Source organism: Polypterus senegalus, chromosome 7 (genome assembly GCF_016835505.1).
Source record: "Polypterus senegalus isolate Bchr_013 chromosome 7, ASM1683550v1, whole genome shotgun sequence".
Lineage (NCBI taxonomy): Eukaryota > Metazoa > Chordata > Cladistia > Polypteriformes > Polypteridae > Polypterus > Polypterus senegalus.
This window is the reverse complement of record NC_053160.1, coordinates 168569806-168589667: the sequence shown is the minus strand read 5'-3', so window position 1 is coordinate 168589667 and position 19862 is coordinate 168569806. Positions and strand designations below refer to the sequence as shown.

At 39.2% G+C, this 19862-nt stretch overlaps 1 protein-coding gene across 1 annotated transcript in view; it reads left to right on the top strand.

Annotated features, from left to right (window-relative positions):
- The first annotated feature begins 1702 nt into the window (after positions 1-1702).
- LOC120533004 (uncharacterized protein KIAA2026) overlaps positions 1703-19862 on the top strand; it is a 103358-nt gene continuing 85198 nt past the window's right edge. The window contains exon 1 of the mRNA XM_039759591.1: positions 1703-3088. Coding sequence (XP_039615525.1) covers positions 2133-3088 — 956 coding nt within the window. The 5' untranslated portion in view covers positions 1703-2132. The remainder of the gene's footprint in view (positions 3089-19862) is intronic.

Genomic DNA, 19862 nt, shown 5'->3' with positions numbered 1-19862 from the left:
TGCATGTTAGTTTGAGGCGCAACAAGATTGCAAGAATTGGTGGACCTTAGTGGGTGAACAAGAGCAGAGTGATGGATGTGGTTAGTGATGTAGTCCAGTGCAAGGCCATTTAAGGCTTTATAGGTTATTGATACAATGTTATATTCATTCCTGTAAGACACAGGGATCCAGTGAAGGTGGAGCAGAATAGGTGTTATGTGTTCTCTCATGAGGGTCTGCGTAACGACACTTGCATCAGAGTTTTGAGCCAACTGGAGCTGTTATAAAATATTAGAAGTGCCACCTGCCAGTATGGAGTTACAGTATCAATGCAGGATTTAATAAAAGCATGGACAATTTTTTCAGCATCAGGAATTGAGAGGAATGAGTGAACATAGCATATGTTACAGAGATGAAAGTAAAAATGTTTCTTAATATGATTTAGGAGGGTAGAATAAGAAAAAGAGAAATCAAAAATGGCACAGAGATTCCTAGCAGCAGAAGGTATGATGATATCATTATCATCATACTAAAAAAGGAGCTAATTTTCTAAAGCAGAGCTTTAGAACCAATAAGCATGACTTTTGTTGCAGCTTAATTATAAAGATGTATATTCCACCCAGGTTTTAACTTCACTGAGGCAAGCTGTGATGATCTCTGACAACTTTTCACTTTTAAAACAGAAATAAATGTATCGTCTGCATAAAAATGATAACCCAGTCCAAGAGGAAGCATATAGACAGCAGCAAAGGGCTGAGGACAGAACCTTGATAAACTCCTTGTGTTACTAGTACTGAGCTGGACCTGCTGCTGCCAAAACTAACAAACTCTTGCCTATTAGTCATATAGGATTTAAACCACTGGAAGGTAGTGCCAGAGATACCCAGAATGTTCATCTGCCTGGATAGTAGAATACCATGCTTGACACTATGATCTAACAGAATTATTAAGCTGATTTGGCCAGTCTGATACCATAAGCAAATCATCAACTACTTGAAAACAAAGTTTCACAGCTGTGCTGTGCTCTGAAACCAGATTCAAAGGGTTCCATTAACTTACTACAATTACTAATAAGTTGCTTATCTAATATTTTATTTACCTTACTTACTACCTTACCTTACTAATTGGCTTAAATTAAAAGAGCAATGAACACAAACTCCAAAATCATTTGTAGATATTTCTTGTGTAGTGAAATCCAGCCTTCTTCCATTCATAATTTATGCCCGTTCACTTACATCAAACATGTGATGTCTTCATTTACCTTCCGTTTCAAATAGTTTCGAAAGTTAATACTACTCAGATTTAATTGCTCTTACTGATACTCGGTAGTTACTATCCATCCAGTCTGTGATCTGCAGTCGTTTAAACTTTGTGTCAAAATATTGTCGTACTCCTACATTATAAAATGTAAAGTTTCTAGCGCAGATTAATGCTGAAATCATTCCACTGGCTCGCCATGACATTCTCCTTTTATCTCTGTTTCTCTCGATTAGCCAGTTAAAAGACGATATTTGTAAGTTATTGCTGGTGCTAATGGTTTGCTTCATCTTTTGTGTCGTATCAATAACGTCGCATAAGTCTAAATCAGCCATGCCGTTTGTCTCGGACTGTCCGCACTCAATTGTCTATACACGTGCGGATGAAATTAGTATGGCTCACCTAACTCCCGACGCGCCCCCCTCAGTATGCGCAAGAGGTGAACCTGCGTCCTGCAGGTGACGTCAGCACGACAGGAGCTCGAGAACTCGCTCGGCGCCGAACCGCGTACAACCTACAGGGACTGGAGCTGAACCGAGGAGACTGCTGCTCCATCAAATAACGCAGTTTGTTTGTGTACAGTTCGCGTTCGAAAAGTACGTTATCTGCTTGTGCGCTGTGCGTACATCCGCGACGCAGTCTGAGCGTCACCGACAAGCCGAGATTGAGAGTTTGAGGCCATCGGCAGTGGTGCAGGCGACGCTAACTGATGGGCTCGCTACTTGGAATGAGTACCGGCATCTTTCAAAGTGCTTTGAAAGCGACGGAGGCTGAAACGTCAAAAGGCAGGTGAGGTTTGGCGGCGAGTGAAGAGGAGAAGGAGGAGGAGGAGCAGGCGGTGGCAAGGGGCTAGGTAATTGGCCCCTTGCTGCTGGCGGTCTTCGTCTCCGGGTGATATGGAGGAAATGCTAGGCACAGGCCCTGCGAACAATGAGTCGCCCGGAGAGGCGGACAAAGAAGGGCAGAGCACCGCCGATAGACGGGATCCTGTCGGGTGCGCGAAGCAAATTGACAGCGCGGATTGCGGAGGTTTAAGAGAAGGCCCCGACCCTCTTTTACAGCTTAGCCTCCATTCAGCAGGAGGTGTGCAGCCCGCTGGCTTGTCGACAGAGCCGACTGAGACGGAGCAGGGGAAAGGGAACGTACTGGGCAACAGTGAAAAGACAACAGCAGCAGCGGTACAGTTACTGGAGCTGCGGAGACTTAACGATTTGGACCGGCAGGCAGCCGGCGACTGTCTTTTAAACGGTTCTCCGTCACTTCGAGCCCAGTCCCAGAAAGTTTGCGCTGCTCTGTCAGAACTTGCTCGCTCACCGGGTTTCGCCCCTGCCAACAAGACCAGAACATGTTTGTTCACCGGGTCCTTGGAGTGTGATTCGATAACGGGCGACAAAGGGGATGCAGCACTGCGTGAAAACGGTGGCACTGCCAAGATTGATTTGGAGCTCAGCAACGGATTATCCCCAGAATCGGAGGAACCATCGGACGGTAACAACGACCAAAGTACTTCATCTTCAGCGACTAGCAAGGAGGACTTGAGTTACGAGTTGCAACAGGGCTATCGAATTTTGGCCGGATTTTTATTGGAAAAACACCGCAGCATTGCCGCTCCTTTCATGAATCCATCCGACGACTACGAGGTCTCTGCTAGCCGAATCAAGGAGCCCATGTGGCTGCGGAAAATGGAAGAAAAGTTCGTGCGGAGACAATACGTGAGCATCACTGACTTCGTGGGGGACTTCAGGCTAATGCTGGAGAACTGCTACCGCCTTCACGGGGTCGACCACTGGCTCTCCAAGCAGGCACAGAAGTTGGAGATGATGTTGGAACAGAAACTAACACTCCTGTCACGGTGAGTTTTGGGGGTTGTGGCATTTCACTGGTTGTTAAGTAAGCCAATAACAACCTACATCCGGTTTCTTTTAATACTTAAGTTGAGAATCGAAGTTTTCTAAAGAGCATTTTGTCTTTGGCAGTTTAACGCAGTGGTGGTTAGTTAATATTGAAATAGCACCGTTTATGAACGTAGCCTCCAAGTGCTCTTCATTCATCATCCCTTTATTCACCTACTAATGCTGTGCATATTCTTCATGTTGGTTCCCCTTGTTTTGTATATGATGAAGGCTCAAATGTAACCAAAATATTGTTTCTGCAAGTTTTGAACTTCTTTGTAACACTGCATGAATTTTTTCCATTTAAATATTAGTTTTACAGAGGTTTACTCCAGAGTTAGCTTAATTAATGACTCTAAATTTAACCTATTTGAGTGAGTGTGTGTGCCCTGCCATGAACCCCTACAATGTCCAGGTTCGGTTGCTTCAATTCTTCCTCAATCCTTCAGTCCAATGCCTGTGTTTTCAGGAAAGATGTCCAGATCTGTGTGACCATGAGCAATAACTTAACCTAACTGTGCTCCATTAGAAAAGGAAAAGAAATGTAACCAATTGTATCTCTCAAAATGTTGTAAGTTGCCTTGGTCAAGTGTATCAGCCAAGTAATAACTAAGACTGTCAGTATGCATGCAGATGGTTTTAAGGATTTTAACCAGTGACCTTGAGAATTTCAAGCTGATTTCTTTGCTGATCTAATATATGAATTCAAAGATTGCCAATATAGGTGATTTTGTTACTTTTAAATATTTGCCTGTTTCCAGTTATTTTTTAAATACTTTTATTGGTATTTTTATATCAAGTATGATTCAGGGTTACAGGTGGTTATGGATTGGTGAATATGTTCTAGCAACACAACATATACCATGATTTGAAGCCTGAGGAAATCCTAATAATGAAAATAAAAATCACCAGAAATTTTCAAACATTTGCCAGGGGACATATTTGTTCATACAAATTAGTATTTTCAGAAATATTAATGTTCATGCAACATGTCTAAAGAAAAAAAAAATGACATCACTGTGAGCATTATTTTTGTGCATCTATTTCATACCCACTTTATCTGGTTAGATGTCACAGAGAGTTTTAGCCTAGGCCAGCAGAATTGGGTACAAGACTGAAAACAAACCCTAGACGTGAATGTCTCGTGGTTGTCTTCGGGGGATTGGAGGAAAATTGGAGCATCTGGAGAAGTCACACTGACATAAGCAGAATGAAAGAAGAAAAAAAAAAACCTACATACACTCGCCTAAAGGATTATTAGGAACACCTGTTCAATTTCTCATTAATGCAATTATCTAATCAACCAATCACATGGCAGTTGCTTCAATGCATTTAGGGGTGTGGTCCTGGTCAAGACAATCTCCTGAACTCCAAACTGAATGTCAGAATGGGAAAGAAAGGTGATTTAAGCAATTTTGAACGTGGCATGGTTGTTGGTGCCAGATGGGCCGGTCTGAGTATTTCACAATCTGCTCAGTTACTGGGATTTTCACGCACAACCATTTCTAGGGTTTACATAGATAGCATAGAAGGAAAAAGAAAATTACACGAATCTTGGTTATCTGTAAGGATTAAACATTTATGTAAAACATTATAGACTGTACCATGTGCATTGTGTTTTGGTGATTCTGATATTGACTGAAGACAACTGGCAAACTCACCAGATGATTGCGCAAGCTTCAGCGAAGAGCTACAATTGCTTTGTTAACTACGTTGTGCAGCCCCATAGTCCTAAGACATCAAAGCCTGCAACAACATCTTATGTCATATACAGTGAAAGAACTTCAGACTGCAGCATCACTTGATTCTTCTGCACCAATTTGTCAACTAACAGCATCTCTTCCCAAGCAGTAAAAGGCATACAAGCATGTCATTCTGATTTATGGTCTCAGTACATACTTTATAACAAATAGAATCAACATTAGAAATAAACTCAGTTGTTTTCATCCCAAGGGATGGGTGTATATACACTCACCTAAAGGATTATTAGGAACACCTGTTCAATTTCTCATTAATGCAATTATCTAATCAACCAATCACATGGCAGTTGCTTCAATGCATTTAGGGGTGTGGTCCTGGTCAAGACAATCTCCTGAACTCCAAACTGAATGTCAAAATGGGAAAGAAAGGTGATTTAAGCAATTTTGAGCGTGGCATGGTTGTTGGTGCCAGACGGGCCGGTCTGAGTATTTCACAATCTGCTCAGTTACTGGGATTTTCACGCACAACCATTTCTAGGGTTTAGAAAGAATGGTGTGAAAAGGGAAAAACATCCAGTATGCGGCAGTCCTGTGGGCGAAAATGCCTTGTTGATGCTAGAGGTCAGAGGAGAATGGGCCGACTGATTCAAGCTGATAGAAGAGCAACTTTGACTGAAATAACCACTCGTTACAACCGAGGTATGCAGCAAAGCATTTGTGAAGCCACAACACGCACAACCTTGAGGCGGATGGGCTACACCAGCAGAAGACCCCACCAGGTACCACTCATCTCCACTACAAATAGGAAAAAGAGGCTACAATTTGCACAAGCTCGCCAAAATTGGACAGTTGAAGACTGGAAAAATGTGGCCTGGTCTGTTGAGACATTCAAATGGTAGAGTCAGAATTTGACGTAAACAGAATGAGAACATGGATCCATCATGCCTTGTTACCACTGTGCAGGCTGGTGGTGGTGGTGTAATGGTGTGGGGGATGTTTTCTTGGCACACTTTAGGCCCCTTAGTACCAATTGGGCATCGTTTAAATGCCACGGGCTACCTGAGCTTTGTTTTTGACCATGTCCATCCCTTCATGACCACCATGTACCCATCCTCTGATGGCTACTTCCAGCAGGATAATGCACCATGTCACAAAACTCGAATCATTTCAAATTGGTTTCTTGAACATGACAATCAGTTCACTGTACTAAAATGGCCCCCACAGTCACCAGATCTCAACCCAAAGGAGCATCTTTGGGATGTGGTGGAACGGGAGCTTCGTGCCCTGGATGTGCATCCCACAAATCTCCATCAACTGCAAGATGCTATCCTATCAATATGGGCCAACATTTCTAAAGAATGCTTTCAGCACCTTGTTGAATCAATGCCATGTAGAATTAAGGCAGTTCTGAAGGCAAAAGGGGGTCAAACACCGTATTAGTATGGTGTTCCTAATAATCCTTTAGGTGAGTGTACATTAGGATAGGATTGTGAAGAAGCAGTGCTAATTGTTGCTTTATTATACTGCTTAGTATGCTTTTTCTATGAAACAAAATAATTTAGGATTTTATTTACATTTGAATTCCAATAGCTTCATATTCCTGAATTTCTTTTTGATGTTCTTGAATTCTTCCAAAAAAAATTTTAAGTATATGTAGTGGATTAAGAAAGTATTCATCCCTTTTTTTCACATTTTGCCATGCAGTCTTGTGTCTAAAATAATTTAATTTTTTTTCCTCGCATCAAGCAGCACTCAATACCTCAAAATGGCAAAATTTAAAAGGGGAGAGAGAGGGAAAAAAAATTCTCTCTTAAGTATTGAGACCCTTTACTCCATGCTTAGTTAAAGCCACTTTGGCAGTGATTACAGCTAGGAGTCATCTTGGATTTGACACGACAAGCTTCACATACCTGCATTTGGGGGATGTTGTTCCTTTTATTCCTTCAGATTCTTTCAGGTTCTGTCATGTTGGGTGTAGATCATTGGTGGACAGCTATTTTTGGATCACTATAGAAATGTTCAATTGGCTTTAAGTCTGGGCTGTGACTGGGCAAGTCAAAGACATTCAAAGAGTTGTTACTAAGCCACTTCAATTTTGTCTTTCTTTGTGCTTAGGGTCATTGTCCCACTGAGAAGTGGAACTTTGGTCTAGTTTAAGGTCCAGAGTACTCTGGACAGCAGGCTTTCTTTAACGATATATCTGTAATTTGCTCTGTTCATTTTTTCCATAACATTTTCTTGTCTCCTGGTCCCTGCTCCTGAAACACAACCCCACAGCATGAAGCTGCTGCCACCAATCTTCACCATTGGAATGATATTGCTTATGTGATAAGCGGTGCCACGTTTCCTCCAAACATGATTTTAATCTTGGTTTCATCAGAATTGAGAATCTTCTTTCTCTTAAACTGAGGTTCATTTAGGTGCCTTTTTGCAAACTCCAAGCAGGCTTTAATGCCATATGATTTTTTTTTTCCCCAGTAGTCTTAACACAATTCCATCTTTGTTAGACAATTCCTTCAACTTTATGATTTGGTGTTTGCTCTGATACATTGTCAGCTGCGGGACCTTCTATAGACGGGTGTGCCTTTTCTAATCATGTTCACTCAGTTCACCACCGATGGACTCCAAACAAGGTGTACAAATGATGATAATCAGTAGAAAGGAATGCACCTGAGCCACATTTCAAGCATCAGAGCAAAGGAGTCTGTATGTTGTGTCAGTGTGATATTTATTTTTAATAAATTAGCAAAAATATATTGAGTGTTGGTTAATGTGGAGGGAAAAATAAATTCAAAAGATTTTTGCATAAGGCTGCAGCATAACACAATGCGAAAAAAGTGAAGGGGTTTTAAAGACAAATTAATAATTGACAAAATCAATATAATTACAGATACTGTTAGAACAGAACATGAAAGATAAACCGCTTCTAAAATAATTCAACTTGTAAGTAAATTGTTGAATTGAGAATTTTCATGCTAAAGTATAGTTTTTATGGTAACTTCACTTAAAAATGAGTGCACTGTGTAATGATGGCACTTGCACTTTGTAATGGTAGAAAACTGAATTAAGGTTGGCTTTATCTTGATTTTGTTCATACTGCAGGTAGATGGTCATTTCCCGGAGGGTGGGACTGGCCTGCTTGTCTGCCTGGGGGGGCTGCCAACCAGATTCACAAGCTGTTTTGTCATGTGGTGGGTGCGGCAATGCACTCTAGCAGTGCATGCTCCCCAACCTGACCTGAGTATGTTAGCAGGATTTTTTTTTATTTCCTCTGTAGTCACACTTTGATTCAATTTGCTATAAAGGACCAAGATGATGTTTCAGCACAAGCCTGCAAGCTTCAAATTTCAGTTCAAGCAGACCCAACCCAAAAGATTAGATTCCACTCTGAAAGTGACAAAGAATGATCTTGATTTGAGTGTTACTGATGAAAAACAGTACACATCCTTGTTTATTAAAAGTGGGTTTTAAGCGGAATATAGTAAGCCTTCATTTTATGTAACCACCGTAATTTTTAATTCTAGTTTTCTTACTTTTGTTAAAGTTGTTCAAGGTGAAGCAAATTATAGGGGTCACTAAATAATGGAAATTCCTTGTGAAAATGGATTTTGTTCATTAAATTACAATTACAAATGTAACTGCAAAGGTGAGTAGAGGTGCAGGTAGATTACAAATTAACAGTATGTTTCTACTATAAAAATATCACAATTGGCACTTTTTTTTTGTTTGGGCTTTCAAAGCAATGTGCGGCAGCGAACAGTTCTAAAGAGGACCTAAATTGCAGGTGTTTCAGTCAGAAAAACCTCTGCCATGCAAAATAATTTTGCAGAGCCTCTTAAATAATGACTGCGTATGCCTAGCTTTGACAAACTGCATTGATCAGAGCAGCATTTAAATCTTGTGTGTGGTCTTAAGTCTAATGATTTCTCTGCATGGTAATACCATGGACAAGATGTGAACAATTTTAGAGGTATACTCTAGTGAAAATACTGTATGTTCATGATGTTTTTTCAAGTCTTGCATCCCATTTTATCATTTCCTACACTAACAGAGTCATTCCCACCCTAACTTTATTCTACACTTGATGCCAGTCTGCTTAGTCCTACGCAAGTTTGCCAAGCTTACCTCACTTAGGCACAAATTCATATTGTAAGATCCACAGACCCCCACATCTTAAAACCTAATTTGCCCCCAATCTATCTTTTACTACACTCACAGGACAAGTCCAACCTAAATCATATTATTTGTTTACAATCTGGATACCTATATTTCCTTGAACATAAATTTTCCTTCCTTCAGGCCAAAAAATTTCTCAATTACTTTCTGATTAAATTGAGTCATTTTCATTAAGCCTGAAAAAAAAATAGCCTCACACTATTGCCTAGATCGATTTTTCCCAACCTTTTTTCTGTAGTGGCACACTTTTTGTATCCAAAATCGTCCCAAGGCCCACCACTATCCAACCACAAACACATATCATATATCTTATATACTTGCTCAACTGCCCGAAGGGGCGGGACTACCAGAGAAGGAGGTTTATTTAAAAAAAAGCAGCTCCAAGATCAGTATTTGTAGACACAGCACCTAGTGAGCACTTTGGCAGCACCTCCAAGCTGCTTCACCTGTTTTGCCCACCCCTCTCTGCGTCAGAGGCAACTCATCTGCCCTCTATCCACTAGCGCTGTGAAGCTCACTGGAGACCACACACCCAGGGCAGATGGATTTAGCCTGGAGACGTGTCTGAAGTGCTCTAACAGCTGTGTCTACAACATCCCGATCACGGAGCTGCTTTTTTACCAGCTTCTCCAGATAGACAGGTCCTCGTCAGACGGGTCTTGACCAGCTATGGAGCTTGTTCCTTTCGGTTTTAGACCCAAGTGCGCTATACTATTATTTCGGTGGGACACATGGGTGGGACACATGGGTAGCTCTCAAGGTTCATCACTGTGCCACGGCACACTGGTTGAAAAACACTGGTCTAGATGACTGTGGCTGCTTTTGTGCCGCTTGCATTTTTAACAAAAGATGTTTTAAGTTTCATACCACCGTCGTTGTCCACAACACTTTGACACTTTGAAATAGCAAACAGGGAAAGCAAAAAAGGTATTACTTACACCACATCCCGTTGGCCAACTCAGCGTGTCATAACAAGAGCGAGAAAAAGTCTGTGTGTAATCTCATTCTCAATCACTCGCCAGCTGCTAAATTCTTTAATCAGGTTGGTCGGATCTAAGCTCCTTTTATCTTTTTTTTTTTTTCTTTCTTCTAGTGAAAGATTTATGATGGGGTATTTAATTAAACAAATAATCCACTTGAAGTTGACATCTCTGTAAAGCCACATTTGCCTATCTGTAGTTACATTAATGGTGAATGTGAACTGTAAACCACTAATGTGAACTTGAAATAGTGTGTTATTGATTATCCAATCACATTAGATTAAAAAAAAAGTAAACCTAAAACAACACTAATTTACTGCCAATAAATATGGGAATATCGGAAAAATCTGAATGCAACCAATTAAACGGCAGCCTCAAGTCACATGTTTGCCAGAAGATCAAAGACTTCCATACACTGTCACTGCCAGCACCCTTCACTCAGGAAATATAGGTATTCACACAAAAATTAAATAAGTACAAGTTGGAACCAATTTTTAATGGATGTTGACATGCAGCAACGCCAAGTATGTTGTAAAATAATTATGAAATACATTTATATGCACATTATCTAATTCGTTTAAGTAGAGTTTTTAAAATATCCCAGCACCCCACATTGCAAACTGCCAGCACCAGAATAGTTCAATAGTGATTTCATGAATAGCAGGGTGACCTCAAACATCTTCCATGGCTTTCCTCCATTACAAGATGTGAATGTCATTAAACCTTCATGGCAAGTTGTGGAATGTGAAGTATGAAGGAGATTTCCATATCGTCCCTAATAGAACTAAAGGATTTTCTCATTGAAGAATGATGCCGTAACCCACTACACAGAGTTTGGGACTTGTTATTCATTATTTCAAAAAAGGCTGAAGGTAAAGGGTGGCTCTGCTCCTCATTTATGTCTTTGATATTAATACATGGGTATTTCCATTATTTTGCAGGTACAAGCTATTTTCATAGTCATTTTTTAGTAGTATTGTTCTGGGTTTGGTTAGCTTTATATCGGCATAATTATTTCACTGCCTTTAATAGTTTTTAATAAGAACTAGACAAATACAGGTACTGGTTACAAGTAGTACCATCTTCCAAATCTGCTTTATCCTCAGGGTCACAGGTAAGCTGGAGCCTATACTATACCAACAAGCACAGGGTACAAGGCAGGAACAATCCTTAGAGGGGTCAGTTCATCTTTGGGTGAACACATAGACTCATAGAATGCATATCTTTGTGCTGTTGAAGATAACTAGAGCACCCAGAGTGTTTTGCTGTTAATGCAAAAGTTTTCAGATCTAAGTCAATAAACATCTATCAGTTGCTCTTTTCAAGATTCAGTAAATGTGCAATTTTATTCAGATGTATTTATACAGTATTGGCCATGAAAAACTTGAGCTATTCAACATTGAATTCAATATTGAGCTAATTTTGGTATTGAATGTTAAATAAAATTGGCAATTATGGCAGGGAGCTTGAATTGTAATTGCCGCACTGTTAAATCCATATTCTTGGAGGTATTTATGTAATTTGTCAGTTTTATACAGTGTATCCGGAAAGTAATCACAGTGCATCACTTTTTCCACATTTTATGTATTCCAAAATGGATTAAATTTATTTTTTTCCCTCAGAATTCTACACACAACACCCCATAATGACAACATGAAAAAAGTTTACTTGAGGTTTTTGCAAAATTATTAAGAATAAAAAAACTGAGAAATCACATGTACTTAAGTATTCACAGTCTTTGCTCAATATATTCTCGATGCACCTTTGGCATCAATTACAGGCTCAAGTCTTTTTGAATATGATGCTACAAGCTTGGCACACCTATCCTTGGCCAGTTTCGCCCATTCCTCTTTGCAGTACCTCTCAAGATCCATCAGGTTGGATGGGAAGCATCGGTGCACAGCCATTTTGAGATCTCTCCAGAGATGTTCAATCAGACTCGATTCTGGGCTCTGGGTGGGCCACTCAAGGACATTCACAGAGTTGTCCTGAAGCCACTCCTTTGATATCTTGGCTGTGTGCTTAGGGTCGTTGTCCTGCTGAAAGATGAACCGTCACCCCAGTCTGAGGTCAAGAGTGCTCTGGAGCAGGTTTTCATCCAGGATGTCTCTGTACATTGCTGCAGTCATCTTTCCCTTTATCCTGACTAGTCTCCCAGTTCCTGCCACTGAAAAATATCCCCACAGCATGATGCTGCCACCACCATGCTTCACTGTAGGGATGGTATTGGCCTGGTGATGAGCAGTTCCTTGTTTCCTCCAAACGTGACGCCTGGCACTCACACCAAAGAGTTCAATCTTTGTCTCATCAGACCAGAGAGTTTTGTTTCTCATGGTCTGAGAGTCCTTCAGGTGCCTTGTTGCAAACTCCAGGCGGGCTGCCATGTGCCTTTTACTAAGGAGTGGCTTCCGTCTGGCCACTCTACTATACAGGTGTGATTGGTGAATTGCTGCAGAGATGGTTGTCCTTCTGAAAGGTTCTCCTCTCTCCACAGAGGACCTCTGGTCACCTCCCTGACTAAGGCTCTTCTCCCCTGATCGCCAAGTTTAGATGGCTGGCCAGCTCTAGGAAGGTGGTTTCGAACTTCTACCACTTATGATTGATGCAGTCCACTGTGCTATTGGGACCTTCAAAGCAGCAGAAATTTTTCTGTAACCTTCCCCAGATTTGTGCCTCGAGACAATCCTGTCTCAGAGGTCTACAGACAATTCCTTTGACTTCATGCCTGGTTTGTGCTCTGACATGAACTGTCAACTGTGGGACCTTATATAGACAGGTGTGTGCCTTTCCAAATCATGTCCAATCAACTGAATTTACCACAGGTGGACTCCAATTAAGCTGCAGAAACATCTCAAGGTTGATCAGGGGAAACGGGGATGCACCTGAGCTCAATTTTGAGCTTCATGGCAAAGGCTGTGAATACTTATGTACATGTGCTCTCTGTTTTTTTATTTTTAATAAATTTGCAAAAACCTCAAGTAAACTTTTATCACATTGTCATTATGGGGTGTTGTGTGTAGAATTCGGAGGAAAAAAATGAATTTAATCCATTTTGGAATAAGGCTGTAACATAACAAAATGTGGAAAAAGTGATGCACTGTGAATACTTTCTGGATGCACTGTATATTAAGTGGGGGCGGCACGGTGGCGCTTGCATATTCTCCCCGTGTCTGCGCAGGTTTCCTCCCACAGTCCAAAGACATGCGATTCTGAATTGACCCTAGTGTGCGTATGTGTGTGTGTGCTCTGCCTGGGCTTTGTTTTCTGCCTTGCACACTGTGTTGGCTGGGATTGGCTCCTGCGGACCCCCATGACCCTGTAGTTAGGATATAACGGGTTGGATGATGGATGGATGGATGGATATATTAAGTGATTTTATATCAAACCATATCAGTTAAAAAATGCATTTGTGTATGCTTAAAAAGCAGGAATGCACAAATATTGCTTTTTGGATAGATTAAATTTACTGATCAGAAAATACCATTATACCCATTTCCCATCTTGAGGGGATTGACAGCTGTTTTGATGTATGAGATTTCTTTAATTTTTCACCAAAAATATGAATGCACTGATATGCTTCTTCATTGACTTCACCCCCAAACTCCTATATAAACTGTTTAGACTACCTTTAATTCTCTGTGGGTTGCATGTCAGATAAACACTGTATCTCCTAATAAATCTTAAATGCTGGCAAAATTGATCTGCTGTTTGGCTTTTTTTTTTTATTTATTTGTTTATCTGAAAAGTGCCGAATCAACACCACAAATGTATATGTGATGGAGATACCTCAAGGGAAGGTGCTGGTGTTAACATTCATAACACTAGCAATTTAAACATTCAAAGACCAGTCACTTCTCGATTAAACGTATTGGTATTTTTAAATGGTTGGTTTGTATCATTATTAAAATATTATTAAAGATGAGAAAATACTTAAAGGAAATTGTAATGCATCCTCTAGTACAGCGCTTCCCAACCTGTGGTACGCGGTGAACCAGTTAGGGGTGCTCAAAAATAATATTGGTAATGGTGGAAAACGCCAAAAAAAGGGTAAAATAACACAAAAACAAAGTTATAGAGTTTTGGTTTACAAAGAGAGACTTATGTGAAAGTTGTCACTAGACTTGCACAACACTAGTCATAACGCACAATTGCACGTGTCCTCCCCCTTTTCGGTAAAATACATAATTTTAGTGATCGATTAGGTGTTAAGTGAGTAATGTGTATTAATAGGCCTAGACCATTCCTTTTTTATGAGTGCTTAATTTGATTTACAGTATTTAGCTGCTATTGTTTTGACTGACATTCTATTGATATTGTTTTGTGCCCCAAAATGGATATGTGGTTGAAAACTGGAACTCTTAAGAGAGCTGCAGTTAGCATTGAAAGTCAACCTGCTGATTAGGCAGCTACAAGTACTTTGAAGCAGTCTGATTTACAAGCGCAAGGGGACCAGGGTGCAGCGACTGATAGGCATGTTCTTGCAAGAGATAAAGTTAACACTATTAACAAAAAAAACCTCATACCATCCGTGCTCCACTAAAGAAGAGAAAATCTTCTGTTGAATACTTGAGATATGGCTTTTCATTCACTGAAGATGAAGACTGTCCAAAACCACTGTGCATTGATTGTGAAGATATATTGCCTAATGGTGGCATGAATCCATCTTTATTGATGCACCATTTAGAGACAAAACATGCAAATTATAAACAAAAAGATGTTAGTTTTTTCCAGCGACTATTAAATGGCCCTAATCTAACTTCTTTTTTCTTATCCGCAAACAAAGTCAATGAGAATGCAGTTGAAGCATCGTACAGAATAAGTTACTGTATTGCTTAAAGCGATAAAAATTGTACAATCGCCGAAAATGTGATATCTCCTTGTATCAAAGATGCTGTTCAATGTATGTTCCATGATGACCACATCCGAAAAATTAACAATATTCTCTTCTCAAACAATACAGTTTCTCAGAGAATTAAGGACATGTCTGACAACATTGAATCTACAGTAATTGAAAGAATAAAGTCCCTTCTTTTCAATACAGGTGGATAAAAGCAATCATGTTTCCAATCTGTCAATTTTGTGTATTGTTGCAAGATATTTAAATAACATGCTTGAAGAAAATTTTTTACTTTGCTACCTTCTCACTGAAAGAGGACATATTTAATGTCATTCAGTGTTATTTCTGTGAAAAGCAATTGATTGGGCCAATTGCTGTGGTGTTTGCACGGATTGTGGAAAATCTGTGTCTGGTTTACGCGGTTGCATCAAAGCAGTTGCTCCCCATGTTGTTTGGAGTCATTGCTGTATTCACAGACAAAGCCTAGTGTCCAGACCCCTGCCTGATTCATTGAAGGAAGTGCTCAATCGATCTGTCAACGTTGTACACAAGGAAGTGAGGTGGCTTTCACGAGGAAAAGTAATCGCAAGATTGTTTGAATTGAGACATGAAGATCAGGTTTTTTTTGAAGACCATCCTTTTGAGTTGAGCTGTAAGTTTCATGAAAGTGAATGGTTTCAACAGCAGTGCATACTTATCTCATAGTTTAGTTGTCCGACAAAATTGAGTCTATGATCAAGAAATTGGATTTTTGGGAATCGTATATCAAAAAAGACCAGTGTGATGTTTTTGAGACACTTCACAGTTTTTTATCTGAGAAGGAGCTGAAATTGTCAAAAGTAGTAAAAAGTACTAAGGTGTCATTCAGACGGTATTTTCCAAAGCTAAGTAGTGAAGATAACTGGATTTTACATTTATTCAACAAATAGTTTTTTGGCTTGTTGGAAAAAACAATCGGTTTCTGGAAAAGAAAAATTGATTAAACTTTCGACTGATTCTTCATTACAATCTGATTTCAAAAAAAAGAAATGTAATTGACTTCTGGGCAGTAGTGAAAGAAGACTACCAAGAACTCAATGATTAAGCAATAAAATATTTATTGCCTTTTCCGAACACACAGCTTGTTGAAAGAGCACTCTCGTCTTATGCATATATTAAGAATAAATATCGCAGTAAGCTTGACGAAGCTCCTGATTTGAAGTTGTCTGTCTTCGTTTGAACCTGATTTAAAAAAAATAAAATAAAATAGAAAAAAAAAACTCCATGAAACAAGTTCAAGGGCAGCATTAAAACTATTAACAGCCACATTGGAAGACTTGTATATCAAGATGAATAATTATGTACTTTCTTTATAAGTTAATGTGGTTGAAAAGTATTTTAATGCTATTTTATTTGTTTTGATCTTATGTTAGGCTGCTATTATAAAAAATTGAAATCGTAAAATGTAAAATTCAAAAATAAAAGCCTATAAATGTCATTAGGTTAATTTGAGTTGTTTGATTATTTAGCTAAAGTAATAAAAAAAAACAAAAAACACTTTTTTGAGGGGTGGGTGGGGGTAAATTAAGAGACGGGGTACTCATAAATGAAAAGCCTAATCACGGGGTACAGGAGAGAGCAAAGGTTGGGAACCGATGCTCTAGTAAATTCAATTATTTAATTTAGAAAGCACATAAAGACTCTCACTATCTCAATTTATACCATATATATGAGTTAATTAGTGAAGTGACCCACTTTCGTTGTCTACACATGTGCAACACTGCTTTTGTGAATGCAATTAATTCATGACAAATCAATTTTTTCAGGGCAAATCTAACAATTTTTGACAGATGAACAAGACAATTAAGTAGGATAAAATGCCAAAACATTTTCATTTTGAGTCACATTATACATGCAGAGATTCACATTTTTATGAAAGGTTCCATTTCATGTGTCATCTTTAAGAGTGCAGTTTTCATGTGTGTGGTTTAATCACCCACATGTGAGTCAGAAGTACAATACATCATTCTTGCAGAGGTACTGCTAGCAAAAAAAAAAAAAAAACACATACAGTTCAAACATTTTTGTCTCTACTTTAGGAGTTCATTACTGATGGTATTCTCAGGAGACATACAAGTAAGATTTCATTTTACTTTCCACACAACAATAAACTTGGAAGAGCAACGTACCTGCCTCAACCTAATATTCCAAGATCAGGCAGTATTCTGCACTACAGAGCAAGCAATGGATTCAGATTCCATCCCATGGCTGATTTAGCACAAAAGCTTCCGTGAGCTCTGCTTATCAGAAAGGACTTTTTAGTGTAGCTAAGAGTGAGAAATAAGAGGGAAGAAAAAGGTGATATGTGTTAAAGCTAAAATATTATTGTTTATTAAAAAGAACCTGTCTGTTAAAATTTCAGTGATTGATTAAGGTTGGTAGTTTTTAAGAATACTGTGTGATTGTAGTTTTCTTTTTAAAACTGACATTGAGATTAGTTAAAAGGTTGTATTTGTTAGCTAAATATAAAAAAAATTACAAGAGGCATTACTTAAAATATGTTTGCTTAAAGTTTGTAGTTTTTAAAATGTAAAACACTATTTTCTTTAAGAACAACTAATAGTACTGTACTAGAATTGATACTTTCTTGATATTGACAGTGACTGTTAAAAATATGGTGTTGGTGCATCCCTATTAAGTGTTAGTTTTTAAAAAAAAAAAAAAAATGTACCATTTACTATGCAGTCTCCATAATAACCTTCTCCAGCTGGGCTTTATCTGCAAAGAGTATGGCATTCTTAGTGCAGACCCACAGTTAAATTAGCAGCGATATACAGTGGTTTTCATGATGAACTGTTGACTGATTCTTATGAAAATTTCCCAAGTTTTTTGCTCTGGAAACCACATAGAAATTAGAAAACTAAGTTTGGTAAAAATGTGTGTGTGTGTATGTATGTGTGTATATATATATATATATATATACTGTGTATATATATATATTAGTGTGTATACACTGGTGTGAAAAACTATTTGCCCCCTTCCTGATTTCTTATTCTTTTGCATGTTTGTCACACAAAATGTTTCTGATCATCAAACACATTTAACCATTAGTCAAATATAACACAAGTAAACACAAAATGCAGTTTTTAAATGATGGTTTTTATCATTTAGGGAGAAAAAAAAATCCAAACCTACATGGCCCTGTGTGAAAAGTCATTGCCCCCTTGTTAAAAAATAACCTAACTGTGGTGTAACACACCTGAGTTCAATTTCTGTAGCCACCCCCAGGCCTGATTACTGCCACACCTGTTTCAATCAAGAAATCACTTAAATAGGAGCTGCCTGACACAGAGAAGTAGACCAAAAGCACCTCAAAAGCTAGACATCATGCCAAGATCCAAAGAAATTCAGGAACAAATGAGAACAGAAGTAATTGAGATCTATCAGTCTGGTAAAGGTTATAAAGTTTTTTCTAAAGCTTTGGGACACCAGCGAACCACAGTGAGAGCCATTATCCACAAATGGCAAAAACATGGAACAGTGGTGAACCTTCCCAGGAGTGGCCAGCCGACCAAAATTACCCCAAGAGCACAGAGACGACTCATCCGAGAGGTCACAAAGACCCCAGGACAACGTCTAAAGAACTGCAGGCCTCACTTGCCTCAATTAAGGTCAGTGTTCACGACTCCACCATAAGAAAGAGACTCGGCAAAAACGGCCTGCATGGCAGATTTCCAAGACGCAAACCACTGTTAAGCAAAAAGAACATTAGGGCTCGTCTCAATTTTGCTAAGAAACATCTCAATGATTGCCAAGACTTTTGGGAAAATACCTTGTGGACTGATGAGGCAAAAGTTGAACTTTTTGGAAGGCAAATGTCCCGTTACATCTGGCGTAAAAGGAACACAGCATTTCAGAAAAAGAACATCATACCAACAGTAAAATATGGTGGTGGTAGTGTGATGGTCTGGGGTTGTTTTGCTGCTTCAGGACCTGGAAGGCTTGCTGTGATAGATGGAACCATGAATTCTACTGTCTACCAAAAAATCCTGAAGGAGAATGTCCGGCCATCTGTTCGTCAACTCAAGCTGAAGGGTCTTGGGTGCTGCAACAGGACAATGACCCAAAACACACCAGCAAATCCACCTCTGAATGGCTGAAGAAAAACAAAATGAAGACTTTGGAGTGGCCTAGTCAAAGTCCTGACCTGAATCCAATTGAGATGCTATGGCATGACCTTAAAAAGGTGGTTCATGCTAGAAACCCCTCAAATAAAGCTGAATTACAACAATTCTGCAAAGATGAGTGGGCCAAAATTCCTCCAGAGCGCTGTAAAAGACTCCTTGCAAGTTATCGCAAACGCTTGATTGCAGTTGTTGCTGCTAAGGGTGGCCCAACCAGTTATTAGGTTCAGGGGGCAATTACTTTTTCACACAGGGCCATGTAGGTTTGGATTTTTTTTCTCCCTAAATAATAAAGACCATCATTTAAAACTGCATTTTGTGTTTACTTGTGTTATATTTGACTAATGGTTAAATGTGTTTGATGATCAGAAACATTTTGTGTGACAAACATGCAAAAGAATAAGAAATCAGGAAGGAGGCAAATAGTTTTTTAAACCACTGTATACACACTAATATATATATATATATATTACACACACACACACAGTACAGGCCAAAAGTTTGGACACACTTCCTCATTCAATGTGTTTTCTTTATTTCCATGATCTTTTACAGCACTCCATCACTCTCCTTCTTGGTCAAATAGCCCATACACAGCCTGGAGGTGTGTTTGAGGTCATTGTCCTGTTGAAATATAAATGATCGTCCAACTACCCTGCACAACACAACTGTTGGTCCCAACCCCATTGATAAAGCAAGAAATTCCACTAAATAACCCTGATAAGGCACACCAGTAAAGTGAAAACCATTTCAGGTGACTACCTGTTGAAGCTCATCGAGAGAATGCTATGAGTGTGCAAAGCAGTAATCAGAGCAAAGGGTGGCTATTTTGAAGAAACTAGAATATAAAACATGTTTTCAGTTATTTCACCTTTTTT